General features: G+C 41.2%; 1 protein-coding gene across 5 annotated transcripts in view; it reads left to right on the top strand.

Moving 5' to 3' along the window:
• The window catches only part of LOC112144178 (cingulin-like protein 1), a 51,746-nt gene that overhangs the window by 17,132 nt on the left and 23,968 nt on the right, over positions 1 to 10,646 (top strand). For all 5 annotated transcript variants that reach the window (XM_024268526.2, XM_024268529.2, XM_036214507.1 and 2 more), the window contains 3 exons: positions 4,302 to 4,419; positions 5,977 to 6,167; positions 6,275 to 6,353. In XM_024268526.2, coding sequence (XP_024124294.1) covers positions 4,302 to 4,419; positions 5,977 to 6,167; positions 6,275 to 6,353 — 388 coding nt within the window. The remainder of the gene's footprint in view (positions 1 to 4,301; positions 4,420 to 5,976; positions 6,168 to 6,274; positions 6,354 to 10,646) is intronic.

Below are 10,646 nucleotides of genomic sequence, written 5' to 3' on the forward strand. Positions count from 1 at the left end.
TTGACGTGTTAAACGTGAAAGAAACTCAGCAAAACTGGCCACAAAATCCAGGATGGATGAGAAATGTAATATTTAATATTAAGCTTAATTTTATACACAGTATATATGTTCTTTATCATCAGAAAAAGACCACAAGAACATGACAATAACACCAAAACCACATTCATCAGAATGAATATTCGTCTTGCCCTATAGTCTGACATCACCACAACGGTGCCATTTTTTGCTAAATAACATCAACTCCTGCAGGATAAAAACACTCAATCTCTTGTATCTTTTCATTAAGTTTCTTTTGATCTTAAAAGTTAACATCATAACAGTTGTCATCATAAAAGAAGCCTCCCAGTCTCAGAATTCTGCCTGTTATACATCTTCTGATCAACATTGAAGCCCATATGAAACATTAAGACATTGACCGTGTCATTGGAAAGTGGACAAATTTAGTTCAAGATTAGTTAGTTCATTAGTCAAATCCAATGCAGAAAAATCCTCATGAATGTGTTTGATCAAGGCGACCACAGCCTGTAGCCTTTACAGGTTCAGCTCTCTCTAGGGTGGAGAAGAAGCCTTAATGAATTCCACAGAGCATTGAGGGTCATGGGGGGTCATATGGGGGTCATACGAAGCAGGAAGACCCGGGGAGTTTGGCATAAGCAGCAGAGCTCCGAAAGGGCCTCCGAGAGGCCAGTCAACAGAGAATGTGAGGGCCATTTGTTGCTTTTTCCAACAGTTATTCAACCAAATCCACAAACTTAAACAATACATGAGGCAAAATTATTTTAAATTTGTTCAAAAAGAGAATTGTTGCATTTATTGTACTTTCACAGATGAAAGATTTGTGTGTCTCATTGGTTTGTAATTTACTGAGTCAGCTCGTTGCTTCCCCCATCCACTCGCTACACATAGTTTTTCTCCGTTTCCCGGGTTACCATGGCGACACACCCAACAACAGTCACAGAGCAAACATTTGTCGGCTGTTTTCACCATCATCCCCTTTAACACACCTTACTCTGATGTGATTCAGTCTGTCCTACAAGTTCTGACTGGACTCCGTGTGCAGCAGACAGCGTGTGGACCGGCTGCAGGATCCACAGTCCGGCGACCCAGCCCCGCAGGGCGCTGCCCCGGGTTTGCCATGGTGCTGCTGTCCCTGCTCAGTGGAATCAAGGCCAAATAACCACCCAAAGCTGTTCGTATTTTTTGGATGTAACCTTTGAACGTGGCAGCAGCACACTTTTGGAGCTTCTGTTGTTTTTATTATTTCAGCGTCTCTGGAGCAGCTTTCAGTTCAGACTGGGAGTCACCAAAACTAAAGCATTCAGCTGAAGCAGTGAAATAAAAACAGAAAATGTTTATTTTGTGTTGATGATAGTGGACAGCAAGGGAAACTGTAGTCTGTACAGATTTTTGTCGGCTTAGAATTTTTTTCTCTCATCATCAATTTCTGATTTTTGTGTTTGGACTCCGACCTTTAAAGCACATGGAGGAATCAGCAGGCCTCACTGAAAACCTCTTTATCAGAAATCCTCAAAGCTTTTCCTTATATTTTCACCTGTTTCTTCTCTAACTTGTGTCACCTCCTTGCTCATGGTTCTCTTGTTTTAAGAGGAGCCCCCTCTTCATCCTTCTCCCCACAAACAAAACCCTTCTGTGCTTCTCATCTCCAAGCACTCTCACAGAGGGTTAGTGCCTCCCAGTGGAGGGATAGGTCATTACAACCCAGATGAAGTACAGGTTAGCTCCACAACATCTTGTGTCAAACTGGTTCTAACATTAACGAGTCAGCTGTTTTTAAGCACTCGATTTCTGCCCATAGCGGCTCCGCTGGTCCTGATGCCACATTTAATGCACATTTAATGCACATTTAATCCCAACTTCACAGGAAAGCTGAAGATCCTTCAGCTGATCTGCTGAAGGATCTTTCTGTGTCTGTTGACAAGAGAAACTGAGGAGACATTGAAGCTATCATGAGAAAGACTTTTCCAGCTTGGAAGCAGAAAAAACTGCAGAAAGAAGAAAGAGGTAGTCTAAAACCCGGAAAAGAACAATAATCTGAAGAATAAAATTACTGCAGTGTTAAAAAAAATTTGGTCATGCTGCAAAAACATTTTACCTAAGAAATCTTGTTACGTGTCTAGGAGGATCCACATAAGCATCTAAAAAGCGAAATAGGCTAAAAAAGTTAGCAGATAGAATTGATTCAATTCAATTTTATTTATATAGCTCAAAATCACAAAAGAATTATGCCTCATTGGGCTTCAAAATATGAACAATAGTTAAAAACTAAGACAAAATAAAGTGGTTGTCCCTGCCCTTAGACCCTCCCTCCCGGTAAGGAAAAACTCCTAAAAAAACCTGAGTCAGGAAAAAAAGAAGAAACCTTAGGGATTCCCACATGAAGGAGAGATCCTATCCCAGGACGGACAGGAGATACCAGAACAGTTAAAGAAAAATTAGCTTCTACAACTACGTATCTAAAAGAGTTCATTCAGATGGAGCTGAGGGACGAGTGATGATGAAGTCCACAGTCAAGATGAAGCAGAAGTGCAGTCCACGACCAGGAGCAGGAGGACAGACGACCCAGCAGGAATCACTCTCACTCAGAGATGCAGGATGGTGTCGGGGGCGTGGTCCACGGCCAAGAGTGGGAGCGTGGGCGATCCACCGGGGATCTGAAATCTCTCCCGCTCCCCAGAGGAGAGTGGGAAAGAAGAACAACATGTGAATGGAACTGCACCAACAAAAGCATGGAGAACTAAATACAATAAATAATAAAGAATAGAAGAGAGGAGAAGTAGATGAGAATAGAGAACAGAACCCCAGAGCTGATCTGAAAAATAACGATGATAGAAAATCTAAATTTATATTTAAACGCATCAATATTAATTTATTAATCTAGCCTCACAAGGACCACAGGAGAGGGAATATTCTCTGATTACTAGCTAGCCTGGCAGAACGCCTGTCCAAAGAGGAATGTTTTAAGGCTAGTTTTGAAGGTAGAAACTGTGCTGGCCTCTCTGACATGAGCTGGGAGCTTATTCCATAGAACAGGGGCTTGATGGCTGAAGGTTCTACCTCCAACTGTACTTTTAGAAATTCTAGGAACTACAAGCAGTCCAGCATTTTGTGAACAAAGTGTTCTGACTGGTTGGTAAGGAACTATGAGATCTCTAATACAGGATGGGGCCACACCATTCAGAGCCTTATAGGTTAACAGGAGGATTTTGAACTTGATCCTGGATTCAACTGGGAGCCAGTGGAGAGAAGCTAACACAGGAGTGATGTGTTCTCTTCTACTAGTTCCTTCTAACAATCTTGCTGCTGCATTCTGGACAAGCTGAAAACTTTTTAAAGAACTTTTTTGGCATGCTATTAGTAAAGAGTTACAGTAATCCAATCTAGACCTAACAAATGCATGGATGAGTTTTTCAGCGTCACTTTTAGATAACATATTTCTGATCCTCGCTATATTACGTAGATGAAAAAATGCAGTTTTACAAGCTTGAGATATGTGAGCCTTAAATGATAAATCCTGGTCAAATAAAACCCCTAAGTTTCTGACTGAAGAATTGGAGGCAACATTTACACCATCCAGGGAGACTATCTGATCTGAGAGAGCATCTCTCAGGTGTTTAGGACCCAGTATCATGACCTCAGTTTTTTCTGGGTTTAGGAGGAGGTAATTAATTGTCATCCAGGTCTTAATGTCTCTGATGCATGAATTCAGTTTCTCTAGGTGGTCATTCTGGTCTGGTTTAATGGATAAATACAACTGTGTGTCATCTGCATAACAGTGAAAATTAATGCTATGTTTCCTGATTAGGTTTCCTAAATTACTTCAAATGGAATGTTATGAAGCCCAATAATAAACTTTTTTGTTAGTTCTAAGCACACAGTTTGTAATTTTTAAGTTTCATAAACCTAAATGTAGTTTATTTTGATTAAAGTGACTAAAAACTGCTGTAATCAGTGGAAATGACTCATTTCACAACAAAATATGAACAAAATGAGAATCTTAGAATAAGTTGATTCATCTTCATACATCCTTAAAAAATCTAAAATAGCTCACTGAGAAACTTCACTCCTTTACAATCTACTGGAATGATTGTGTTAATGGTTGTAGCGTTCTCTACAATAAGAGCAGTTTTTTTAGGGCTTCAAATGTTTACGTCATTTTTGTGTAATCTCAGCCTTCTTTGAGAGTATCTATATAATGGGAATATTATTGTGCAAACTGCTGTTAATCCTGTCTGTCAAACTCTCAGTTGTGTAGTCTGAGCATCTCTGTTTTGTGTGGACAGACTGTGTCAGATCGAAGGCCGTCAGCAGCAGCTGACCGGGGAGCTGTCGGAGCTTCAGAAGAGGAAGGAACAGGCTGAGGAAGAGCTGAAGAACAGCTCCTGCCCTCACACGTCCGCTGTAAGTCTCCGCAAAGACCTGACAAACATCCAGAGCTCGGACTTTCAGGAGAAGCAAGTATTCACACACACTGCTGATCATTCCTCACTAAGTTAAGACAGCCCCACTTCACAAATTACAGTGTTGTGTTATAAGCAGCAACTTTATAGCACCTCTAATGTCCAAAAGGAGCAAGGAGTTCAACAAAAGACAACAGAAACACTGGAGCCTTTTAGTTCTGAATGCCTTTACTGTCGCAATAATCCAACAGTCTTGAGTCAGAAGCCACTGAATGGATGTTCTATATCCGACCACTGATTATTACAACAACAGCTCATTTTGTATAACTATGTTTATCCAAATTTATTGTAACGTGCTCATTTCAAACCCTGACTGTGGAAAACATCACTCACATTCAGCAGAAACCGAAAACATAATCCATTGTGTTAAAAATGATTCACTGCTGTTCATTCAGATGACTCTAACAAAGCCAAGGTATTTTACAAGTATTTTTAATTTGAAGTCAGTATTGGATTACAGTGGATTTTGGGTGTAACCCCTGTAGAAAGTTGAAAGGATGCTTCTGTAACGACAAGAACTCCCTGCAATTCAATTTAAAAGTTCTTTGTCTGTCTGTTCCATTTTCAATGTAATACTTTAATGAGAACACAAAGAATTGATCTGTTTCTCTGTCAGGGTTTTGAAAATGATCATTATATGAAATATTCATATTTTAATTTGAATTTTTTTTTGTTTATTTTACTTTAAAAGCACGAATGATTCATGGATCCAGTTATGGCGTCAGTATTGAGCTCGCAACAGTGACGGGGCGGGGCCAATAGAAAAATGGCCAATCACACGCAGGTTTATGTTTTTTTTTGTTTTTTTACCCAAACGCAGGCAGGAGTTGTTACGCACGCAGGAAGGTCTCCATGAGTGGGCAGGAGTGGGTCCACGAGCGCGTCGGAATGCAGGAACGCTCGTGGAGGCAGAATTGCGTCCGTGGAACGTTCATTGCTCGCGTGGAGTTTGATATACGCTCATTGGGGATTTTGGGTGAAAATTTAACACCATATATGTTTGAATCTGCAATTCCTAAATTGAGTGCACTAGAATTGCGCATCAATGCTCATGAGATTGGGGAATATCGACCACAATGCATTGCATTTGAAAGATTTCTGCGAAAAAAATGTATCAATAAACAATCAACGTTTTTATCATCAGTACACAGTGAATTCATAAATAGTTGTCATAAAATACTTGTATTAATAAAGTTTTCACTTGAAATCAATGTCATATTCACCTTTAAAAAATAGTAGTGAGCCGGTGTCCCGATTGCATTGATACAGTAAAACTGCACTGAACAGTTTTACAGCCGTTAGGGTGAATCAGTAAAAGTAAACTTTTGGATTTCCTAGACAAATTTTGCTCAAAGAAAGAAGATTTGTGAAAACCATCTGGTCCAGGACTGTTGCAGGACAAGAAAAAAATGCAAGAACATCAGTTTTAAGACAATTAAAGAAAATGTTGATCATATTTTAGGTCAATCCTGAATCTTTCTCTGATGTTCCTCAACAGTTTCGTTTGTGCGCCTGTCGGGATCTTCAGACAGTCATCTCAGAGCGTTTGCTTCAGTCTGAAGGGCTGGTGTTCCAGAAGAAGGCCCTGAGCACGCTCTGTAACCTTCTGACCCAGGACCTGCAGAAGTATCAGGAGGAAAGGCAGCGGCTGACCCGTTTCACCCAGAGAATACTCGGGAAATCCCACAGGTACCCAGCTCCACCCCATAGCGTGAACATTTTGTTATGATTCGGGTCAGTGAGAGCAGGAAAGGTGCTAAAGCGTCCCGCCTTGATTCTTCACATTCTTCTCCCAGGCCAGGGGGAGAGGAAACCCTCCAACAGAGCAGGGACGGCATGCAAGGGAAGAACGAGACGGAGCAGGAAAACAACATGGTATGTTCAGAGCTTCACCTTGTCTGTAATCCACACTGGGAGAGGGAACTGCAGCCCGCCGATGGGGACATGTAGTTCTCCTGTCACTCGGTGATCGCCATCCAGCAGCTCGGCTCTGGAAGTCTCCCACTTACAAAGTCTGATCTGTGTTTTGGAATGAAATGATCCAGCGGCCGTCATGTGGAGGTGCATGGGGTCTGTGGAGGGCTTTGTCTGGCTGAGCATGAAGGGGGGGGTTGCACACTGTTTGAATGGAACGATGGAGGGGTGAAAAAACACTGCTGATGAAAATGTGACAAAGATTGTTTAACCTTTTCAAAAAGTGTTTTTGCATTGCAAAAACGTCAAATATTATCAAGTAGAAGTGACTAAGTAGAAGTGACTAAAATAGCCCAAAATAGTAATAATAAATAATGACGATAGCATTTTCTTTGTATAGGAAAAATATAACTACAATAATAATTATGAAAAATATGTATTTAAAAAAATAACATTCCCAATAGTGTTTTAATTCTGATTTTTAGGTTTTTAACCAAAATCCCACAACCTGAATATCTAAATCTTCACCACTGCTACATAAAAACATCCATCAATCTGGGTAATGTCCAGCCGTATGGTTCTGATCCGGATGTCAGCTGGACGAGGAAGTGAAGATCTTCATGGACAGAACTTCCTCCAAAATCCTGATTCTTTCTCCTTCCAGTTCACCAAAGACTCTTTTAGCTAATTCTCCAATGTTTATTGACTGTGATCAATACATTCAATCATTGGTTTCTCAGAGTTCTTGATAAAATAATCAAAGCTAACATCAAAATGCTCTTTCATTGATTTACAATCCTTTCCAACTGCGGTCAAATGAGCCGCCGTTCACATTTCCGTGGTCACATCAAGAAGCTCCGTGGAGTCTGGTGGAGATTTTCCAGCGTTCTCAGTCCTGCTACCGTAAGTATTGGATGAAACTCACACAAAAAATCCAGAGAGGCTGATTTGACCACAGAAATGTGAAAAGAAAAATGGCACAGACATGTTAACAACTCAAATAACAGGATTTTCATCAGAGGGGGACTTTAAGGAATTTGAAATTTTTGACTTTAATTTCTGAAACAAGTGAAACTTTTCTTTTAGTTAGGAAATCTAAAGTTATTTTTAACCCTTAAATACCAGAGCTCCAGAGTTTAAATTCTTTGATTTACTGTAACTTTTCAACCATTAACATGATAATTCCAGCAGATTCTGAAGGAGAAAAGCGACTCGATGACCCACTTTTCTCCTCAAGCATGACCAACAAAGCCTCAGGTTTTAAAGGGTTAAACTTTTGTCTTAGATTAAGTAAAGTTATTTTTTAGAAAACAAACATACTCTGCGGTAAGAGACAGAGATTTTTGCATTGAACTGCATCGAGTCAAAGTGGGCCAAACATGTGGTCTCCGACTAGTGTCAGGTGCTTTCAAATATTTTCTATGAATAGACAACTTTTTTTTTTTTTTTTTTTTTTTTTTACACAGCTTGACCCAAATTCAGCAAGTAACCAAAAATAACTAAAGAAAGCAGATTATTACCCAGAGTGTTCCAACAGGATTTACATTTTAGGAAAAACACACTTTTAGGGAGCTACAGTTAATTTAAAAATGTTTAATATGGATTTTTCAAAAGGATTTAGTGTGAGGACGAGACAGAGAAACATTGACTCTCATGTCACTGCCATGATTTTATGTTTCATTGTGGCAGAATAGCATTAGCACAAATTAGCACAAAAGTAACAGCAGTGACAGCTAATGTTGCTGCAGTTTGATCAACAACAAAAAACACAAACACACACCTTTGTGTGTGTGTGTGTTCATGTGTGTGTCTGACAGACAGAGCCAGATGAGCAGGCAGATGTTTCCTCCATCTTCACTCCGACTGTCTGAGACAGCGTGACAACAGCTGGAACAAAGCCAAACACGCGCGTGCACACACCAAACACACACACCCACACACAGGCATCCTTCACTAAAAACATCCCATAATAAATTGACAGAGTTGTGACAAGAAACGATGAGGGAAGAAACCTGGTTTGGAGTCTTATTATAACAGGAAAACCTGTCAAAGTGTCACCACAGTTTAACTGGTGAAGCTTAAACACAGACAGCAGACAGGCCGGCTGCCAGAGAGCTGCTGCTGCTGGTGGTGTTTCTGCTGCTGCTGCTGCACAGATACACAACACGGCCGGCTTCTAACCAAAAACTGACTCCAGAACCCAACAGTACCACTCTGTCTGCTGCTTCATGATGGTCTTAAATACAGGAGCTCAGGAGAAAAACATCTGTCCAACCACACTCTTAGCTTATATCATAGTCACAACTGCCCCTCTCTGGGAAAAAAATGAGCAAAACTTTTCAAGACACTCAGGTGGCATGCAAAGTTCTAAGTCGTAGACCGCTTAGTGTGCTTTTATGCTGCATTCACACCGAACACGGCCAAGGTGTGTCTGCCAAATTTCTTTTGACAGCTGTCAAATCAGAATCAGAATCAGCTTTATTGGCCAAGTACAGGATGTATACAAGGAGTCTGCACTGCTTACAGCCTTATAGCTTAAAACTTATAACTCCTGCGCAGAGCAACCGCAGAATTTGTTCTGGAATTCATTCATCGACACATCATGGATGATGTCGAGCGAGTAGCTTGGGTTTATATGTTTTGGAGATCTCTATAGAGGTACCAGCTGTGTTTGTTTTCACCAGATCTTTCAGAGTCTCTCTGGTTCTATGTACTTTACCTGTGCAGTGCAAGCTGCACCTGAGGGCCATTTTAAACGTTACTTCCATCTGTATGTGGTCCAGTTTGAGCTTTAACCATAGATGGGGAAATAAAATAAAACTGGGGGATCATTTTATTATTGTCTTGATGAAAATCAGAAAGACATCATAAGCACATGAAGCCAGAGCGCTCCCGCATGCTATAACGGAACTTGTGGCAGCTCTTCGGGCTGCTAACCACCGACTGGCAAGCAGAGCGGACTCTGCTCCAGTGACCCACACCCTGGGGAGTAGACCTCGCTAGATCTGTTTGAGCCTGAGCAGCGGCGATAGCCATCAGCTCTGCCAGAGCCTGGGGAGCAGAACTCACTAACTCACTAAGCTATCCACTGGGTGGCTGGCTAGCGTATCCGTCCATCCAGCTCAATGAGCTCTGTGACGGGATGGCGATCTATCCACGGTGTGTCCCGCCTTCACCCAACAGTAACTTTGACAGTTTCCGGGTGGGTCGAGAAAATGAATGGAAGTTCATGACCAAAATCTTTGCATCGAGCCGCCATCTTGAATGTTTATTTCTACCCTTTGATCAAGTCACAGGAAACGTCACATGCCCAAAACTGAGTCTGTGATAGTTTGACACACTCACTGCGCCTTGATGTGCCCGACTCATGACGCACTGTCTTACTGCATCTTTACATTGACTTAACATTGAAACTTGACGCCCCTGCCGCGCCTGAGTGCACCATTTGGACCAAAATATTCTTGCACACTTTAGTGCGGGCATGCTGCGGGAAACAGGTCGTAGTGAACACTTGTACAACACAAAAGAACAACAAGAAAGCGTGAGGTAGGTGATACGCAGGCGTATCGTACGGATTTATCCTGACTTTGTACTTTAAAATTCTGAAATGATTATTTTTAGAGAAATGTCAGCAACACCTCCACTCATCCATCCATCTTTTAAACCCGCCGAGTCCCTTTTGAGATCGAAGGGTTACTGGAGCCTATCCCAATTACTGTTGGGGATAGACAGGGCCCACTCTGGACAGTCTGTCGCAGAGCCAGTGACGCTGAAAATACAGAATCTGCTGCTCTTCATGAAAACTTTTCCTGCAGAAACGAAAGTACAGCTCAACCCGGAAGTTTAACTGGAGACGATTTAGGGACTGAAGATAGTAATCAGTAATATTATGTAATATATTGTAATGAAAATTTCTGACAAGCCTCCAGGTTTTAGTTCAGTTTCTCTGACACACCCCACACAGAGACCAGTAGCCCCACAGCACAGAACCCTCTGATTTGCTGCTGCTTAAAGTAATTCTCTGCACCACAATAATTTGCTTTCATCTCCTTAGTAATTCAACTTTTTCAGGTCAGATTCTTTCAAAAAAAAACAAGAGAGAGACTTATTCTCATTACCACCGTGGACATGTGTAGTATATTTGTCATTTTATGAGTATTTAAGCAACTTTCTAGAGATTTAAGCTTGTGCATGACATGTTTCTGATGGACGGATGGACGGACAGATAGTTGGATAAACTGATGGATGGATGGA

The sequence above is a fragment of the Oryzias melastigma genome, linkage group LG12 (genome assembly GCF_002922805.2).
Source record: "Oryzias melastigma strain HK-1 linkage group LG12, ASM292280v2, whole genome shotgun sequence".
NCBI classification, from domain to species: Eukaryota; Metazoa; Chordata; class Actinopteri; order Beloniformes; family Adrianichthyidae; genus Oryzias; species Oryzias melastigma.